The sequence below is a fragment of the Dendrobates tinctorius genome, unplaced genomic scaffold (assembly GCF_039654945.1).
Source record: "Dendrobates tinctorius isolate UK_male_01 unplaced genomic scaffold, ASM3965494v1 ptg000162l, whole genome shotgun sequence".
Classification (NCBI taxonomy): Eukaryota; Metazoa; Chordata; class Amphibia; order Anura; family Dendrobatidae; genus Dendrobates; species Dendrobates tinctorius.
The window spans coordinates 21,052,186-21,072,585 of NW_027361829.1; the positions used below are offsets into that span (position 1 = coordinate 21,052,186).

The following is a 20,400-nucleotide window of genomic DNA, read 5'->3' on the forward strand; positions in this document are numbered from 1 at the left end:
ACTCCTGACGTTGGGCCCTAGACAAAACTCTATCACATTGCATAGGTTCAGACATTTGTTCAACAGGTGGCAACACCTCTCGTACAGTTTTGCGTTCACGCCAACGCCAATCAACCTGAAAGGCTAATGACATAGAATCGTCAAGACCAGAGGGAACAGGAAATCCCACCATAGTATCTTTTATGGTTTCTGACAAACCCTTCCGAAAGACAGCTGCCAAGGCACCATCATTCCAGGTAGTAAGGACCGCCCACTTTTGGAATTTTTGACAGTACAACTCTGCAGAATCCTGACCCTGGCTCAATGCCAACAGGGCCTTTTCAGCCTGATCAATAGCATTAGGTTCATCATGCAACAACCCCATGGCCTGAAAAAATGCGTTCACATCAGTCAGAATAGGATCATCAGGTTTCAAAGAAAACGCCCAATCCTGGGGATCGCCGCGCAGCAAAGAGATGACAATTTTAACCTGCTGCACGGAGCTCCCCGATGAGTTAGGCTTCAAGGCAAAAAATAATTTACAATTATTCTTAAAATTCAGAAATTTAGACCGATCCCCAAAAAACACATCAGGAGTAGGGATCTTTGGTTCAGCAGCATGTGAATGAGCAAAATAGGCGGAAATTCCCCGCACTTCAGCAGTAAGCTGCTCCACACGATCAGACAATTGCTTAATCTCCATTGAGAAAAAATTCCTCCTACCGCCTCAGAGAAATAGAGGAAAAAATATACACAAAAAAAAAATTCTGACACTTTTTTTTTTTTTTTACAATTCTTTCCTGCTATTGAGTACCCTAGAATCTGCGGTATGGCTGGTGATTCTGTTATGAATGAGTCACCGGAGGAGAAAACAAAAATACAAGCTAAGTCCACAAAACCGGAGAGGTTGGTAGCTATCGGATTGCAGACCCCTGATCCTATTCACCAAAACTAACAGTAGCCGAGGGGGGTTCCTACGGTGCCCTAGACCCCCTCGTCACAGCCGTAGAACTACATAAGCCTAAAGAAAGAAAGGGGAAATCTAAACTGCCCCAGAGCAGACCCCAAAGCAATAGACAGCCCCCAACATGTATTGTCGGTGAAAAACAGATGAAAACACAAACACAGACAGAAAGACGGGCTGAGCAAACGATGGGGCTCAACTAACTAGATAGGACAGGACAGAAAAGATGCTGGCTGCAATCCGCAAAAAACCCTACAAAAAGTCCCAACCGTCTGATAGGGAAAAAGGCCCTGAAGTCGCTAGACTTCAAAATCACTATATCAGCACTCAGGTATATTCTGAAAACAGAGCAAAGAGATCAACTGATCAGAGACAAAAATGGAATTCAGCCAGTCCCAACCAGGACTGGCTGAATACAAACACTAAGGAAACCAGACAAAATCTCATGGAATAGCAGGGCAAAAAACTTAGCTTTTAGTAGACAGGAACTAAAACTGGATGCCAGAGCTCAGAGCAGAAAGGATCACCAGCAAACCCTGCAGGGTGTCGGCTGCCTTATATCCACTCAGAAATTCCAGATGTCCAATCACACTCCGCCTGTTCAGATGACAGGTTCTTCCCATCCCAATCAAATTTCACTACCTCTCTTCACCAGCAGAGGGAGTTCATCAGATATCAACGGCGAAGGGGAAAATGAACTCACAACAGAGATGGTTCTCTCGACCTGTGGGGCAAGGTGTAATGAGTTCCCCATCTCGAGATCCCGGGGTAATGTGTGTTCAACCCCACAAGTTTGAACAGAGGGGGGGAGGTATGTGGTGTAGTGATCACTGTGTCCGCTAGGGGGCGCTGTGTGGGTGTCCCAGGACAGGCGTATAAGCATTTCCAGTGTCCTGATAGGACTAGGATGCCGAATGATCGTAATGTATCTCAAGGTGGGTGGCCTTGAGATGAAGTCTTGTGTATGTGCTGATCAGCAGAGATGATCTTTCGTGCCAATGTGTGAGGGAGAAGTCTTCAGGTGACTGGTGAGACGAGCGGGACCAGTTGCATACAAATCCACCCAGGGGTGTGTCTGAAAGCGCCTGTAGTAAAAGACTATGTGAGTGTGTAAAGGACCTGTGATGAGGTCATAGCCATGTGACCCGGTGAGCATGGCTACGGACCATATAAGGTGGCCAGGGTAGGTCACATGAGGGAATGCTGGGACCTGGTTGGTCCATTGTGGAAGGTCCCATCTGAGAGAGATGGGGCTGTCAGCAAGTGAATGCTGTGTTAATGGCTGCACGTGCCTGATAGTTCCCTGGAGGGAAAGGACGTCTGCAGTGTGGAGAAACATCCATGAGGGAACCCTGATGGGTGAGATAACTGTGAGGCTGAAGAGCCTGCATATGGAACACTACATACATGAAGCCCTCCATGGCTCAGCACCACCCTACATCTCCTCCCTTGTTTCAGTATACCACCCTACCCGCGCCCTCCGTTCTGCTGATGACCTGAGGTTAGTATCCTCAATAGTCAGAACCTCCCACTCCCGTCTCCAAGACTTTACACGTGCCGCGCCAATTCTTTGGAATGCACTTCCCAGGTCAATACGATTAGTCCCCAATCCCCACAATTTTAAGCGTGTCCTGAAAACGCATTTATTCAGACTGGCCTATCGCCTCAACACATTAACCTAACCTATCCCTGTGTGGCAGAGCCAAAAATTTTACCATAACCAGGTTCCCAGCATCATGTTCCCACATGCTTTATGCATCCATTAGCCCTCTGTGTCTGTACTGTTACACACTTAACATTATGGCTGGTCCATACAATCAGGGCAACTGTTACCACCCACCTTTCGTGTCTACCTCTTTCCTCATAGACTGTAAGCTTGCGAGCAGGGCCCTCACTCCTCTTGGTATTTGTTATAATCTACTGTATGTGATTATTGTTATGCTGTAATGTCTATTGTCTGTACAAATCCCCTCTGAAATGTAAAGTGCTGCGGAATATGTCGGCGCTATAAAAATAAAATTTATTATTATTATTATTATTATTACCCTGTGTGACCACAGGGATTACAGAGCTGAACTCTGTCATGGACGCTAAGCTGTTTATATGAACTTTATGTTGCTGCTGTGGTTTATGATGCCTGAATAAACCACGTGGACTGTTTTGGTTTAATGGAAAACCTGTACCGGATGTGATTTATTGGCTGCCAAGCGAGTATCCCCTACCCGAATGACAGCGCTACCTTACAATATCTATAGATATTTCCATAGATATTTCCATAGATATAGCTATAGACATATACACAGATATAGCTAAAGATATATAGCCATATATATTTTTAAATAAAAAATGGCATGGGCTCCCGAGCAATTTTCTGCGCCAGAGGGTGAAAGCCGACAGCCGGGGGCCAATAATTGAAGCCTGGAAAGGGGGTAATACCCATGGATCTTCCCAGGCTATGAATATAAGCCTGCAGCTGTCTGCATAGCCTCTACTGGCTATTAAAATAGGGGGACCCCCAAAAAAATGACATGGGGTCTCCCTATATTTTATAGCCAGAAAGGCTATGTAGACAGCTGCGGGCTGATATTCATAGCCTAGGAAGGGGCCATGGATATTGCCCCTCCCCCCGGCTACAAATACCAGCCCGTAGCTGACCCAGAAATGGTGCCTCTCTAAGATGCACCAATTCTGGCACTTAGCCCCTCTTCCCAATCCCGTGTAGCGGTAGGGTATGGGGTAATAAGGGGTTAATGTCACCTTGCTATTTGAAGACACCTATCCTTTATTAATGTAATAGTAATAAAGGGTTATAAAAAACACACACATAAGAATAAAGTATTTTAATGAACTAACACACAACAGTTTTCATATTTTTATTTCGCACCCAGATCCAAGCAAGGCCCTTGTCTCCTAGAAAAAAATTTAAAAAATAACCAAACCGTACACTCCCTGTCCGACGCAGTCCAATTAATAACAAGTGTCCCACGAAGATCTCCCCTATAGAGCAGTGACATCAGGTGATGTGACCGCTCTATAGGTCCTCCCAGTGATGAACTGACAGGAGACAATGGCTCCTGCAGTCCATCATCACTGAGGTTACCTGAGTTCAGAGTCTCACTTTACAGTATTGCTGCGTGAGAATTAGGGTTAGGGCTAGGGTTACAGGACCTCTTTTCTGGCAGAGGGATACACAGTGGAGTTTTACCTCCGCCTGTCATGTCATTGCTGAAGCCCCTGGAGAGCGGTCGCATCAGCTGATGCGGCTGTTCTCCATGGGAGAACGTCGAGGGGCCCTTGTTATTAATTGGACTAAGGCGGAGAGGTGAGTATAGGTTGGTTTATTATTTTATGTTTATTACAGGAGATCGATGGCTTCGAGGAATTAGGTGTGTGCAGTGGGTATGTACTCTATGTTATGTGTTGTATGTTATATGTATGTTCTGTATGTTATATGTTGTATGTTATTTTGTTTTTTTTACATTCAACACATTAGCTGGATGATGGGACTACTATTGTCCCATCATTGGCTAATGTGTCAATCACTGTCAGAATAGCAGGCATTGCCCGCTGGGACTTGTAGTCCCATTGGACGATGCCTGCACACACACACAGCACTGAAGACCCCCCCGCCACCCACACACCCACCGGACAGACTGATGACCCAAAAACAGACAGCCCCACAGCCCTCCCGCCAGCTCGATGAGCCACGCACAGGCCCCACCAGACCCCCCGTCAGCAAGATGACCCCCGCACAGATGCCCGATGAGCCCCGCACAGCCCCGGTAACCCCCGGCACAGACCCCGCCAGCCCGATGAGCCCAGCACAGCCCCGGTAACACCCGGCACAGACCCCCACCAGCCCGATGAGCCACACATAAACCCGGTAACCCCCAACACAGACTCCCTCCAGCCCGATGAGCCCCGCAGGCCCCTGTACACACACATAGCCCGCACACACATACACGCCCAGTCACCGCCCACACACCATGCACACACACATTCACCACCCACACTCTGCCCCCACTCTTTCCCCCTCCCGATCTGCAGCGTTTTCATCTGCAGCAAAGCCGCAGATATTTTTGAGACCTGCAGTTTTGCTGTGGATCAATGCAAGTCAATGGGTGCAGAAATCCACCCATTAATTGACATGCTGCGGAAATGAACCCGCAGCATGCCCGCGTGGATTTTTCCGCAGCATGTGCACAGCGTTTTTCAAATTCCATTAACTTTAATGGTACTGTACAACGCAGTCGAATCTGCTGCGGACCCGCTGTCACGGGGCAGTAGTGGGAAAACAGGAGACGTGGAACCAGGGCCCCTGAACTGCCCCTCAGGCTAAGGGGGTGCCCTGACTTTCCTTAACTTTGGGGTACACTTGATGGTAGTGAGGCCCAAGTACCCGACCTGTCCCTATCTCCTGTTTAGCCATGAGCTAAACCCCCAACCCCCTCCCCAGGAGGTGAGACAGGGAATAAAGTGAACTGCACCAAAAACCAAAGAAAAGATAATAGACACCTTGGGGTTAAATAAACTAAAAAACAAAACTTAGCTTTCTCTGCTGCAATGCACTAGGCAGCAGTGTAAGGCTTCAGATCAGAATTCAGCTGCAGCTCCACTGCACACAGCCAGCTCCTGATAAGCTGAACCACCACTGCACCAGGTAGGTCCAGTCTTCACCACGGCTGGTAGCAAAAGGACGAGTATCAGCAATCGTGAGCTGCAGCACCAGGTGGCCTTATAAAGGGAGGAGGGAGTGGCACCCACCTGCATAGATAATTAATCACAATGCAGTAACACCAGCGGCCACCGGGGGTAAAAAACCCACCAGCAGACTAACTAAAGTTGTAGTAACACCAGCGCCCACCGGGGGGGGGGGGAAAAAGACTAACTCCTGAAGGCCAGAAAGGAAAAAAGTTTAAATGTGAGCAGCCCAAAACAGACACAGATCCAAAAATGGATCGTGACACCCGCAGGGCCAAATTCGCTGCGGATCCACGGAAGAATCCGCAACATGTGCACATACCCTTAGGGTATGTGCACGCAATAGGTAAATGCTGCGTACTTGTGCAGTATTCAACCCGCAGCGTCCAGATGTTACAGCATAGTGAATGGGATTTCAAGAAATCACATGCCCACCATGCGTGCTCAGATGTCCGCGGCTCACCTGTGGAAACGGACACGCAGTGCATCTTTCCAGACCGCAGTCTTTTTATCTTGCGGAGATGTGAGCCTCCTCAAGATAAATTTCACTATACTGTACGCAATGAATCAATACAGTTCAATGAACATACTGTATGCAGATTCACCTGCATTCAATAGCCATCAGAGATGAGGACATGTGCTACATCCAAAGCACTGCCAATTTCTGAACATGCGCACATACCCTAAGTGTTTATTAACCCCTTAATGTCCAATGACGGACGCCGTCCGTCATCAGACATCTCCCCTGCTTTGATGAGGGCTCCGGCGCTGAGCTCGCATCAAAGCCGGGACATGTCAGCTGTTATGAACAGCTGACATGAGCCCGCAATAGGCGCGAGCAGAATCGCCGTCCACCCGCACCTATTAACTAGTTAAATCCCACTGTCAAAGCTGACAGCGGGCATTTAAATAGCATTTCCGGCCGCCAATCACGTGACGGGGGTCGGCGTCATGTTGCCTGGACAACCAGAGGTCTGTATGAGACCTCTATGGTTGTTACAGGCATATGGCTTTCAGCGCCACCCAGTGGTCAGCGCTGAAAGCACAGCAGTAAATCTGCTACATATGGGCGATCTGCTCATCGCCCATATGTAGCAGAGCCGATCAGGTTGTGCATGCTTCTAGCCTCCTATGGAGGCTATTGAAGCATGCCAAAAGTAAAAAAAAAGTTTAAAAATAAAAAAAAATAAAAAAACCTAAAAGTTCAAATCACCCCCCTTTCGCCCCAATCAAAATAAAACAGTAAAAAAAAATCCCACATACATATATTAGGTATCGCCGCGTTCAGAATCGCCCGATCTATCAATAAAAAAAGCATTAACCCGATTGCTAAACGGCGTAGCGAGAAAAAAATTCAAAACGCCAGAATTACGTTTTTTTGGTCGCCAAGACATTGCATTAAAATGCAATAACAGGCGATCAAAAGAACGTATTTGCACAAAAGTGGAATCATTAAAAACGTCAGCCCGGCTCGGAAAAAATAAGCCCTCACCCGACCCCAGATCACGAAAAATGGAGACGCTACGGGTCTCGGAAAATTGCGCAATTTTTTTTTTTTTTTAGCAAACTTTGGAATTTTTTTTCACCACTTAGATAAAAGAGGACATAGACATGTTTGGTGTCTATGAACTCGTAATAACCTGGAGAATCACAATGGCAGATCAGATTTAGCATCTAGTGAACCTAGCAAAAAAGCCAAGCAAAAAACAAGTGTGGGATTGCACTTTTTTGGCAATTTCACCGCACTTGGAATTTTTTTCCCGTTTTCGAGTACACGGCATGGTAAAATAAATGGTGTCATTTAAAAGTACAACTCGTCCCGCAAAAAATAAGCCCTCACATGGCCATATAGACAGAAAAATACAAAAAGTTATGGCTCTGGAAAGAAGGGGAGGGAAAAATGAAAATGCAAAACCAAAAATACCCCTGGTCGTTAAGGGGTTAATACAGTCGCAATGATAGATTGTAGCTGTTACCATAATAGTAACTTTAGCTCAGTCGTCAAAGTGATCAGATACTCTGTCTACAAAAAGCCTAAATGATCAAACAAAGGTCACTGTGATGACCTATATTGCTGAACCTGTGACCTAAGTAAATATGGAGAGTGGATATAGCAACCTATGATATTGAATGATACTAAATATTATTGGATTAGATTAATACTGAGTGAACCCAAAAACAACAAATTCTAAATCGAAAATAGAGAAACTATCACGATCCATTTTTGGATCTGTGGCAGATCTGGCATCTCAGATTAAAACTTTTTTCCTTTCAGGCAACCGGGGGTTAATGTCAGTTTTTTCCCCTCCTGGGTTAGCTGATGTGGGTGGTGACCACTCCTACCATCCTTCAAGAGGTCACCTGATGTATCAGCTGGCTGGGTGCAGTGGTGCTTTGCTGAGTTCACTGATCTGGTGTCTTTATCCTGCTGTGCTTTGCACCAAAAAGCTAAGTGTTCCATTTTTTGTTACGTTGTCCCTTTTGGTGTCTGTCTTTCCATTCCTTTTGTTATACTAGTGCAACGGTGGGACAAGAGCTCTCACCTGCCAATTCCCTAATTAGAGCAGGGCAAGTGAGGGATTAGGTATCCTGCTCGGTGACGGGGTGAAAGAACCAGTATAAGTGCGATAGTGAGATCAGGGCATATCCTTAGATGAGTGCAGGAGGTGTCCATTTCCCCATTCCCTATCGACAGGGCCCACTGTTGGTATTGTTTCCCTGGTGTTCCCTGGTTTGTTGTGCTGTTTGGTGACCGACCAACAGTTGGGTCGTGTCACACTGGGTTAGTCACTCTGTGACAGATACCACGCGAAACCAACTACAAACTAAAATGTGTATATACAAATGCACAGAGTGTTACAGTTCTGCAAAACAGGACTAGGGTAGGAGGGGTGAAAACTGACCCTGCACTGCGACTAGGTTGATACCCTACGATGGAGTGAGCGACCCATTCCTTGCGAATAGACCCACCGACGATCCTAGGTTAATTTCAAGCGAAGACCTATTGATAGGGGGAAGGGGGTCCCTGAAAGATCAAAGGACTGGGTACAAAAACAGGTCACCTCCTAATAGAAAACAAAGAGAAGGCTGCAGAAACAAACTGAAAACAAAAACTAAGACTAGCAGAACCAGAGGTCCCAGCATGGCACTAATTAAACACACAGAAAGCAAAGCTCCAAGCCAGAACTCAAGCGGATTAACACTGTTGTCCAGCAAGGAATGGGAGACAGGTGCAGGTTAATAAAGGGTGATACAATCACCTGACCTAAGACAAACCCAGCACCAGGGGAAAAAGACCAGTAGCCAGAACACTACAAGAAAATGGCAGATAGTCACAAAATGAATAGATTCTAACAGTACCTCCCCTTTAACGAAGATCCCCCGAATCCTCTAGGTCAAGCCTTATTCGGAAATCTCCTGTGATAAGCCTTAAAGGAAAGGTGCCGTGTTTTTTCATAATTTAATGTAAAAAAGAAAATAGTATAAAAAGATATTGTCCCCTAAGCTTGACTCAGTGGTGTGTATGGATTTTTTTTTTCTGTAGTAATGAAGCCACTGGGGGCTGCCATCTTACCTCTCTGGCTGCTGAACGACACTTTCCATGCTCATTTACGGCAGTCCCTGGGCATAAGAGACAATAGTCGGCTGCCAACCCTATCTCTTTCATTGCAGCTGCATCAGGAGTGAACTGGCCATGCCTCTGTGGGCAGCTCAATTCACAGCTGTAGGTGTGGCTAGGCGCCATCTTATTAGAACTCAGTGCGTTCCTTTTAGCTCCATTTACACTCCATTGCAAGCCCTGGATGCTGTACTGTTCCAGCATAACAGGGCTTGGAGGAACCAGGACGAGCTCCTGGACACCAAGCTGCTCTTTCCGAATCCAAAACACACGGCCAGCTGCTGCCCCTGCTCTTGCAAAACATAGGAGGAGCTGCTCCCTGCTGTTTCAAAACACTTGGCAATCTGCTGGACATCTAATCCTCTCCTGTGTGATACTGACTGCTGAGCCCTGTATCTAATCCTCTCCTGTGTGATACTGTGTGCTGAGCCGTGTATCTAATCCTCTCCTGTGTGATACTGTCTGCTGAGCCATGTATCTAATCCTATCCTGTGTGATACTGTCTGCTGAGCTGTGTATCTATTCCTATCCTGTGTGATACTGACTGCTGAGCCGTATATCTAATCCTATCCTGTGTGATACTGACTGCTGAGACGTGTATCTAATCCTATCCCGTGTGATACTGTTCTCCTGAAATACACTGTGATGCTGTCACCCTGCTCATCCACCATATATCTCTCTCTGTGCCCCCCATAGACCAGCACACTGCTCTCCTGAAAATACTCTGTGCTGCTGTCACCCTGCTCCTCCCCCATATACCTCCCTCTGTGCCCCCCCATAGACCAGCACACTGCTCTCCTGAAATACTCTGTGCTGCTGTCACCCTGCTCCCAGAATCCTTGCTGCCTGCCATCCTCAGTGACCGAAGCCCCCATTCCTCTCCTCAGATCCTGTCCTGGCGATGTGTGAAAGCGAGGCGAAAGGGGCCTGATATATGGTGGAAGGAGCAGGGTGACAGCAGCACAGAGTATTTCAGGGGAGCAGTGTGCTGGTCTATGGGGGGCACCCTGTTCGGTGCCAGGGATTGTACATAGAGCGCTGTGTTATATACACGTGGATGGACCGTCTGCTTGTCTGCTCCACAGAAATCCAGGAAACATTTCTGCTGATTGATGGCCTGTTCTGATCCATACTTTACATGCAAAGACAGTCAGTAACTTTGCAGGCCCCATCAAAATGGCTGTTCACTGTGTTCCTAAATGTCATCCTCTCTTTTCCCTTAGCAAACACCCAGAAGGGGAGGAGAGGAGTGATATCACACCCATGTCAGCAGACTCCGCCCATATTTACTCCAGTGCAGTAATGTGAGCTAGTTGCACTAGGTTTTTTGTGCCAAACTTCAGTAGCTGCTCTCCCTAGTGTTAACAAGTGGAAATGCCAAACTTTTTAAAATTATTTTTCATATTTTACAAAATTAAAAACAAATGCTAATATTTTTTAAGAAAATGTAAACATTAATTCTTTACATTTTTTCAATTGCTGAAAAAAATTTTTTGGGATGTCACCTTCCCTTTAATCTTGAGGCTGAGACATCCACAGCTTTCACCCAGGAATTGTCCTCGGGACCGAAACCCTTCCAGGACATGAGATACTGTAAGCATCCTCTGTGCCACCTGGAATCAAGAATGCGTGAAATCTCAAACTCAGTCCTCATCAATTGGAGGAGCAGACGTCATAGCCACCTTATCCGGTGTATCTAACACAAAAACCCATAGAGTAACAATAGCACAACTCATGAGTATAATCAACCACAAAAGAGAAAAATGAGTATACCATACCAGTAAAATCAATCTTACTTTATTCCATAGTTAAATATTAAAAGATAATATGCAGAAACACAATATCAAGGCTGCTACAGGATTAACATAGGAGTAAACAACGACAGAAGCCTGACCTACTCAATATGCAAATTAGTGCTCAATACAATACATAGACATCACCACAGCCTATATTATCCATATGATGGTATTGCAGTACAAAGGCTGCAATATTACCGTGTAATAGTGGGTGCTGGGTTCAAAAGACAAAAGTCTATTCATGGCACTTACATGTAAATGTGGTCGGCTGGTGCGGTCCTCCACTAGCACCCCAACGTGCATTTCGTCCCTTCGTCAGGAGGGACGAAACGCGCGTTGGGGTACTAGTGGAGGACCGCACCAGCCGACCACATTTACATGTAAACAATGCCCACCTGGCTTGAAGAGCATTTAAACGTTTAGCAGCATCCAGACAGATCAGATTCTTATGACCAGTAAAGACTTGTATGGGGTGTCTAGCGCCCTCCAAAAAATGTCGCCAATGCTGAAACATAAGCTTAGTAGACAGCAATTCTCGGTTCCAAACATCGTAGTTGAGCTCCGCCTCTGAAAATTTCTTAGAAAATAACACACAGGGATGTACCCCATCCTCTCCCTCCTGTGACAGAACAGCCCCCACTCCTACTGATGAGGCATCCACCTCTACCAGAAAGGGCTTAGTCTCGTCTGTCTGGATCAAAACAGGAGCAGAGCTAAACTTCTCCTTGAGATGCTCAAAGGCCTTAACAGCCTCAGTGGTCCATTGGACAGTATTGGCACCCATCTTAGTAAGATCAGTAAGAGGTTTGGCGGTAACAGAAAAATTCTTTATGAATTTTCTGTAATAATTAGCAAACCCCAAGAATTTCTGAATTGACTTCAAGCATTCAGGTCTTGGCCACTCCAATACCGCCTGAATCTTCACTAGGTCCATCTCAAACCCATCACTGGAAACAATGTAAACCAAAAAGCTAATTTTCTGTACTGCAAACTCGCATTTCTCCAGTTTAGCAAAGAGTGAGTTTTCTCTCAGAATCTGCAGAACCTCGCGGACTTTCTGCCAATGTGACTCCAGATTGGGCAAGTAGATCAAAATATCATCCAAATAAAAAATAACACTCCTACCGATCAACGGCCTCAGAATGTCGTTGATGAAATTTTGAAAGAACGCCAGAGCATTTGTAAGGCCGAAAGGCATTACTAGACACTAAAAATGACCTTCTGGAGTATTAAAGGCTGCCTTCCATTCATCGCCTTCTTTAATTCGCAGCAAATTATATGCCCCATGGAGATCAATCCTAGAGAACCACTTGGCTCCAACTAATTGGTTAAACAAATCCAGAATTAGCGGCAAGGGGTAAGGATTGCGCACAGTGATCTTGTTAATCTCCCTGAAATCCAAACACGGCCTAAGACCCCCATCTTTTTGACAAAAAAGAATCCCACAGCCACAGGGGACTTGGAGGGTCTTACAGTCATATGTAAAAGTTTGGGCACCCCTATTAATGTTAACCTTTTTTCTTTATAACAATTTTGGTTTTTGCAACAGGTATTTCAGTTTCATATATCTAATAACTGATGGACTCAGTTATATTTCTGGATTCAAATGAGGTTTATTGTACTAACAGAAAATGTGCAATCTGCATTTAAACAAAATTTGACCGGTGCAAAAGTATGGGCACCCTTATCATTTTCTTGATTTGAACACTCCTAACTACTTTTTACTGACTTTCTGAAGCACTAAATTGGTTTTGTAACCTCATTGAGCTTTGAACTTCATAGCCAGGTGTATCAAATCATGAGAAAAGGTATTTAAGGTGGCCATTTCCAAGTAGTTCTCCTATTTGATTCTCCTATGAAGAGTGGCATCATGGGCTCCTCAAAACAACTCTCAAATGATCTGAAAACAAAGATTATTCAACATAGCTTTTCAGGGGAAGGATACAAAAAGTTGTCTCAGAGATTTAACCTGTCAGTTTCCACTGTGAGGAACATAGTAAGGAAATGGAAGAACACAGGTACAGTTCTTGTGAAGCCCAGAAGTGGCAGGCCAAGAAAAATATCAGAAAGGCAGAGAAGAAGAATGGTGAGAACAGTCAAGGACAATCCACAGACCACCTCCAAAGACCTGCAGCATCATCTTGCTGCAGATGGTGTCACTGTGCATCGGTCAACAATACAGCGCACTTTGCACAAGGAGAAGCTGTATGGGAGAGTGATGCGAAAGAAGCCGTTTCTGCAAGCACGCCACAAACAGAGTCGCCTGAGGTATGCAAAAGCACATTTGGACAAGCCAGTTACATTTTGGAAGAAGGTCCTGTGGACTGATGAAACAAAGATTGAGTTGTTTGGTCATACAAAAAGGCGTTATGCATGCGCTGCATTGTTGACCGATGCACAGTGACACCATCTGCAGCAAGATGATGCTGCAGGTCTTTGGAGGTGGTCTGTGGATTGTCCTTGACTGTTCTCACCATTCTTCTTCTCTGCCTTTCTGATATTTTTCTTGGCCTGCCACTTCTGGGCTTAACAAGAACTGTACCTGTGTTCTTCCATTTCCTTACTATGTTCCTCACAGTGGAAACTGACAGGTTAAATCTCTGAGACAACTTTTTGTATCCTTCCCCTGAAAAGCTATGTTGAATAATCTTTGTTTTCAGATCATTTGAGAATTGTTTTGAGGAGCCCATGATGCCACTCTTCATAGGAGAATCAAATAGGAGAACTACTTGCAAGTGGCCACTTTAAATACCTTTTCTCATGATTTGATACACCTGGCTATGAAGTTCAAAGCTCAATGAGGTTACAAAACCAATTGAGGGCTTCAGGAAGTCAGTAAAAAGTAGTTAGGAGTGTTCAAATCAAGAAAATGATAAGGGTGCCCATACTTTTGCACCGGTCAAATTTTGCTTAAATGCAGATTGCACATTTTCTGTTAGTACAATAAACCTCATTTGAATCCAGAAATATAACTGAGTCCATCAGTTATTAGACATATGAAACTGAAATACCTGTTGCAAAAACCAAAATTGTTATAAAGAAAAAAGGTTAACATTAATAGGGGTGCCCAAACTTTTACATATGACTGTATATGACCTGAAGCAAGACTAGTCTGCAGGTATTCCTTTAAGGCCTCCCTCTCGGGGATCGTCAGATTAAATAAACGACTCTTAGGGAGAGTAGCACCTGGGACGAACTCAATAGCGCAATCGTAATCTCTATAAGGTGGTAGAGTTTGTGACTCAACTTCAGAAAATACTTTCCAGAATTCCTGAATGGCTTCAGGTAGCTCATTTTTCACCACAGCAGCGATGTGTACATCAAAACATTTCCCATAACACCCCTGACCGCAGGATCTTATAGTATTTGACGACCAGTCCACTACAGGATTGTGCACTTTTAACCAGGGTAACTCCAGAACGACTGGAAAAGGCAATTTATCAAGTACAAACAAATCTAAAGATTCCTGGTGCTCCATATTCACAGTAAGTGGAAACCCAGTGACCTTTCGGGAAACGCACCCATTCTCTAGCGGAGTGTTACCAATCGCCACTACAGGAAAAGGAGATGATAAAGCTACAGACTCAATCTTATACTTGTCTATAAATTGTTGATCGATCAAATTCAGCGCCGACCCACAGTCCACCATCACTTGAAAATCCATAGTATGACCATGACAGATAGAACTACCAGAAAAAGAAACTCCTGCGGACCGTAAAAATGCAAAACAAACGGGGTTACGCTGATCCCCTTTTTTTCTTTTCCTGATTTATACGACCTTCACATTGCTTGATAAAATGGCCAGTCTTACCATAATAAAGGCATAGACCCTCAGAGAACCTTCTCTCCCTTTCCTGGGAACGAGAGGACATCGCGTCAAGTTGCATCGGTTCTCCATAGTCCACAGCGGTCTCTTGAGAGACAGGATCCAGCAGAATTGAAGCCTTCTCCTCATTCTGCCTGTCTCTCAATCTTCTTTCCACCCTGATGGCTAACTGCATTGCAGCCTCAAGTGTAGCAGGTGCAGGGTATGCAATGAGCAAGTCATTAACCCTGCAATTCACACCTGCTAAAAACTCAGTTTTGAGTGCTGAATTATTCCAGCTGATTTCTACAGACCATTGTCTGAACTGGGTACAATATCCCTCAGCGTCACCAGAACCCTGTTTCAGCCGTCTGAGTTTTGCCTTAGCTGTAGTGACCTGATCTGGATCATCATATATTAACCCCATAGCAGAAAAAAACGCTTCTACTGACATCAAAAGAGGGTCATCTGGACGCAATGAAAATGCCTAAACTTGCGGCTCCCCTTGCAATAAGGACATTACAATCCCCACACGCTGTAATTCAGCTCCTGAAGACCTGGGTCTAAGCCGAAAAGAAAGTAAACATGAATTTTTAACCATTTAAAGACCGCCGATACGCCTTTTAACGTCGGTAATTAAGGGTACTTAAACCACAGCGCCGTGAATTCACGGCGCTGGGGAGTAAGTAAATACCACCCCCCAGTGTCAGATTTTCTCCGGGGTCTCGGCTGCAGGGGGTAGCCGGGACCCCAGAGAACACGAATCGGGTCAGTTTTTGCCGACCCCGCTTTTGTGATTGCCGTTATTAACCCTATAACGGCGACCACAAAAAAAAGCAGCGATTTTGCATTTAATTTCTCTTTCCTCTGATGTGATCGCACATCAGAGGAGAGAGAAATAGGGTCCCCGATCCCCCCCCGTACCTCTCCGTGGTCCAGGGTCCACTTCCTGTGGTTCTGCGTCCCACCGGTGTCCTCCGGTGGGCGCCGCCATCTTGGATCCGGACAAAATGGCGGGGGGCATGCGCAGTGCGCCCGCCGGGAATCTGCAGTGGCAGTGGTCAGAATTGTAAAAATTGGCCTGGTCATTAAGCTGCAAACTGGCTCTGTCACTAAGGGGTTAAATGAAAAAAATTCCTGCCGTTTACCAGAAAAACATTCAGGTACACTCACCTTAGGCTCTTCAGGGTGGGCTCCTGGGCAATTACTCACGTGCTGATGTAAGCTGGCAACTTCCAACTAGTGTTGAGCGATACCATCCGATATTGAGAAATATCGGATCGGATTGGATCGGCCGATATCCAAAAAGTATCGGGTATCGCCGATTCCGATCCCGGAAGTCCCATTCAAGTCAATGATACCAAAATATCAGAATTAAAAAAAACCCTTTCTTTCCTTGGAGGTTAATTCTACATGAAGAAAAACAACTAAGAATAATGTAGAATGTATTGGGGGAGGTGGAGGAGACATTAAAGGCATAGAGGTTTAGCTCAATCAAATGGAATAGCAGGAATAATTTTTTTTTTTTTTAAGACGTTCGGAGTTACAAAGATATTGACTATGTTAACCTTTTTTATATTTTGTCAGATATATATGTTTCACTACTTCCATGCTCTTCACCTTCTTTTTTACTTCTCCCACACTTTCTCCTTCATCATCCTCAGCAGCAGCATCTTTTTCATGAACTTCTTCACCTTATTCATCTTCTTCTTCTTCAGCTTCTTCCTATTATTCTTTTATTTTACATTCTTCATATTCTTCTTATTCAACTATTATTCTTCTTCATATTCTACTTCTTCATCTTCTTCCTATTCTTCTTCTTCATCATATTCTTATATGTGACAGTCATTCCTGTGGTTGTTATCTATAAAAGTTTGAAGATTACATCTTCCGTTCTGCATGTCACAAAAGATTTACAACAGGATTTGTCCGCGTTCAGTTTGGCCTGCAGCAGCAGGCATTTTCCTGGGGCACGACGAGGAGGAATGGACTCACCCCCATACACTGCTTAGTCTTCTTCTGCTTATAATTTAGATAATATCATTTGCTCTGATTTTTAGTCTTATGCTTAATGTTCTTCTGCTTTTGGTTTTTCTGCTTCTTGGTCTTCTGTCTCTTGTTGTTCAGCATCTTGGTGGTTGTCTTCATGTTCTTTGTCCTTTTGGTCATCTTCTTCAGGGTCATCTTTTTAGTCTTCTTCGGTGTGGTCTTCAGGGTCGTCATCTTCAGGGTCGTCGTCAGGGAGATCCAGAGTGAGAGCCAAAAACCATTTCCACAATCTCGAACTTGGAAAAGTAGCAGAAGGTACAAGAAGGCTGAGGAACTGCTGAGAACCAGCTGACGGCACTGGAACCCGGATGGTTAGCAGAAGGAACAAGAGCAAATGGAACTAGCGAGGACCAGCTGACGGTGCTGGAACCCGGAGGGGCAGCATAAGGAACAAGAGAAAATGGCACAACCGTGGACCAGCTGATGGTGCTGGAACATGGTTACTAAGCAGGAGGTACCTGTGCTACAAAGCACTACCAAGGACCAGCAGACGTTGCTGGAACTTGGATACCGAGAAGGAGGCACCTTGGCCAAAGGCACTGCCGAGAACCAGCTGCCGGTGCTGGAACCCGGATGGGTAGCAGAAGGTACCCATGATAAACAAAGTTGCAAGGCCGCGAGCCGGCCGCAGTTACCAAAACCCACAGTCCTACAGGGGGTGCTTGTCCTATTGGCACTACGGAACCAGCCTTTATTACCAGAACCCACAGCCCACATAGGAAGCACCTAAACTGCAGGCACCATAGGCTCGGCTGACCCGACCGCAACACGACAGGACAACGTATTGGAGGCAAAGTGACGTTGACACTACCCAGAAACAGCAGGCGTGCTGGAACCAGGATGGGCAGGAGGGAGTACCCGTGCCAAAGACACTGCCGAGAACCAGCTGACGGTGCTGGAATGCGGATGGGTAGCAGAAGCTACAAGAGTCAATGGAACTAGCGAGGACCAGCTGACGGTGCTGGAACCCGGAGGGGCAGCATAAGGAACAAGAGCCAATGGCACAACCGTGGACCAGCTGACGGTGCTGGAACACGGTTACTAAGCAGGAGGTACCTGTGCTGCAAAGCACTACCAAGGACCAACAGACGTTGCTGGAACTTGGATACCGAGAAGAAGGCACCTCGGCCAAAGGCACTGCCGAGAACCAGCTGACGGTGCTGGAACCCGGATGGGTAGCAGAAGCTGCAAGAGCAAATGGAACTAGCGAGGACCAGCTGACGGTGCTGGAACCCAGAGTGGCAGCTGAAGGAACAAGAGCCAATGGCACAACCGTGGACCAGGTGACGGTGCTGGAACACGGTTACTAAGCAGGAGGTACCTGTGCTGCAAAGCACTACCAAGGACCAGCAGACGTTGCTGGAACTTGGATACCGAGAAGGAGGCACCTCGGCCAAAGGCACTGCCGAGAACCAGCTGATGGTGCTGGAGCCCAGGGTCAATCAGGGTGTAGGCTGAGGCCTAATTTCATCAAGTTTAATATCTGTTGTAGACTACTACTGATTTCAAACTTGCTCCAACTAGGCCTCTGGCTCCACTCTGTCTCTAGTATTTCCCCTGGCCTCCAACCCCGCCAGTTGCTGCTCAGAAGTGACGTCTGCACAATCAACACTTGTTCCTGTGTTACTGGGGTTCAGTAACGTCAGCTGAACCCCTGATGTGTGTCCAGCAATGTCTCCTGCTCTGTCCACATTCCCACTGCTAGTTGTGGTGTGAATGTGGAGGCAGCAGAAGACATTGCTGTCCACACAGCAAGGGAGCAGCTGGCATTACTAAACCCCACTAACACTGGAGCATGTGTTTCTCTCTGTGCAGACGGCACTTCCAGGCAACAACTGGCTGTGTTGAAGCCCAGGATCAGTCATGGAGCAGGCTGAGGCCTAATTGCAGCAAGTTTTAGCGGTGATGTAGTTTGAATGTGGAGGCAGCAGGAGATATTGCCGTCCACATAGCAGGGGAGCAGCTGGCATTACTGAACCCCACTAACACTGGAGCATGTGTTTCTCTCTGTGCAGACGGCACTTCCAGGCAACAACTGGCTGTGTTGAAGCCCAGGATCAGTCATGGAGCAGGCTGAGGCCTAATTGCAGCAAGTTTTAGAGGTGATGTAGTTTGAATGTGGAGGCAGCAGGAGATATTTTGACGTCTACACAGCAGGAGAGCAGCTGGCATTACTGAACCCCACTAACACTGGAGCATGTGCTTCTCTCTGTGCAGACGGCACTTCCAAGCAGCAACTGGCTGTGTTGAAGCCCAGGATCAGTCATGGAGCAGGCTGAGGCCTAATTGCAGAAAGTTTTAAAGGTGATGTAGTTTGAATGTGGAGGCAGCAGGAGATATTGCCATCCACACAGTAGGGGAGCAGCTGGCATTACTGAAGCCCACTAACACTGGAGCATGTGTTTCTCTCTGTGCAGACGGCACTTCCAAGCAACAACTGGCTGCGTTGAAGCCCAGGGTCAATCATGCAGCAGGCTGAGGCCTACTTGGAGCAAGTAGAAAATCGGATGTAGTGTGAATGTGGAGGCAGCAGGAGACTTTGCCGTCCACACAGCAGGAGAGCAGCTGACGTTACTGAACCCCACTAACACAGGAGCATGTGCTTCTCTCTGTGCAGACGGCACTTCCAAGCAGCAACTGGCTGTGTTGAAGCCCAGGATCAGTCATGGAGCAGGCTGAGGCCTAATTTCAGAAAGTTATAAAGGTGATGTAGTTTGAATGTGGAGGCAGCAGGAGATATTGCCATCCACACAGTAAGGGAGCAGCTGGCATTACTGAACCCCACTAACACTGGAGCATGTGTTTCTCTCTGTGCAGACGGCACTTCCAAGCGACAACTGGCTGCGTTGAAGCCCAGGATCAATCATGCAGCAGGCTGAGGCCTACTTGGAGCAAGTAGAAAATCTGATGTAGTGTGAATGTGGAGGCAGCAGGAGACTTTGCCGTCCACACAGCAGGGGAGAAGCTGACGTTACTGAACCCCACTAACACAGGAGCTAGTGTTTTTCTCTGTGCGGACGGCACTTCAGAGCGACAACTAGCTGCGTTGAAGCCCAGGATCAATCATGCAGCAGGCTGAGGCCTACTTGGAGCAAGTAGAAAATCGGATATAGTGTGAATGTGGAGGCAGCAGGAGACTTTGCCATCCACACAGCAGGGGAGCAGCTGACGTTACTGAACCCCACTAGCACAGGAGCTAGTGTTTTTCTCTGCGCAGACGGCACTTCCGAGCAACAACTGGCTGCGTTGAAGCCCAGGATCAGTCATGGAGCAGGCTGAGGCATAATTGCAGCAAGCTTTATATAGGTTGTAGACTACTACTGATTGTAACCGTGCTCCACTTAGGCCTCTGGCTTCACTGTCTCTAGTATTTCCCCTGGCCTCCAACCCCGCCAGTTGCTGCTCAGAAGTGGCGTCTGCACAATCCACACTTGTTCCTGTGTTACTGGGGCTCAGTCATGTCAGTTGATCCCCTGATGTGTGTCCG

At 46.4% G+C, this 20,400-nt stretch overlaps 1 protein-coding gene across 3 annotated transcripts in view; it reads right to left on the reverse strand.

Moving 5' to 3' along the window:
• The window catches only part of COBL (cordon-bleu WH2 repeat protein), an 803,866-nt gene that overhangs the window by 648,195 nt on the left and 135,271 nt on the right, over positions 1-20,400 (reverse strand). The window contains exon 1 of one of the 3 annotated variants that reach the window (XM_073549884.1): positions 14,871-15,543. The exons of the other annotated variants lie outside the window; for them this stretch is intronic. Coding sequence (XP_073405985.1) covers positions 14,871-14,884 — 14 coding nt within the window. The 5' untranslated portion in view covers positions 14,885-15,543. Of the gene's footprint in view, positions 1-14,870; positions 15,544-20,400 lie in introns of those variants that run through there. 3 annotated transcript variants of the gene reach the window in all.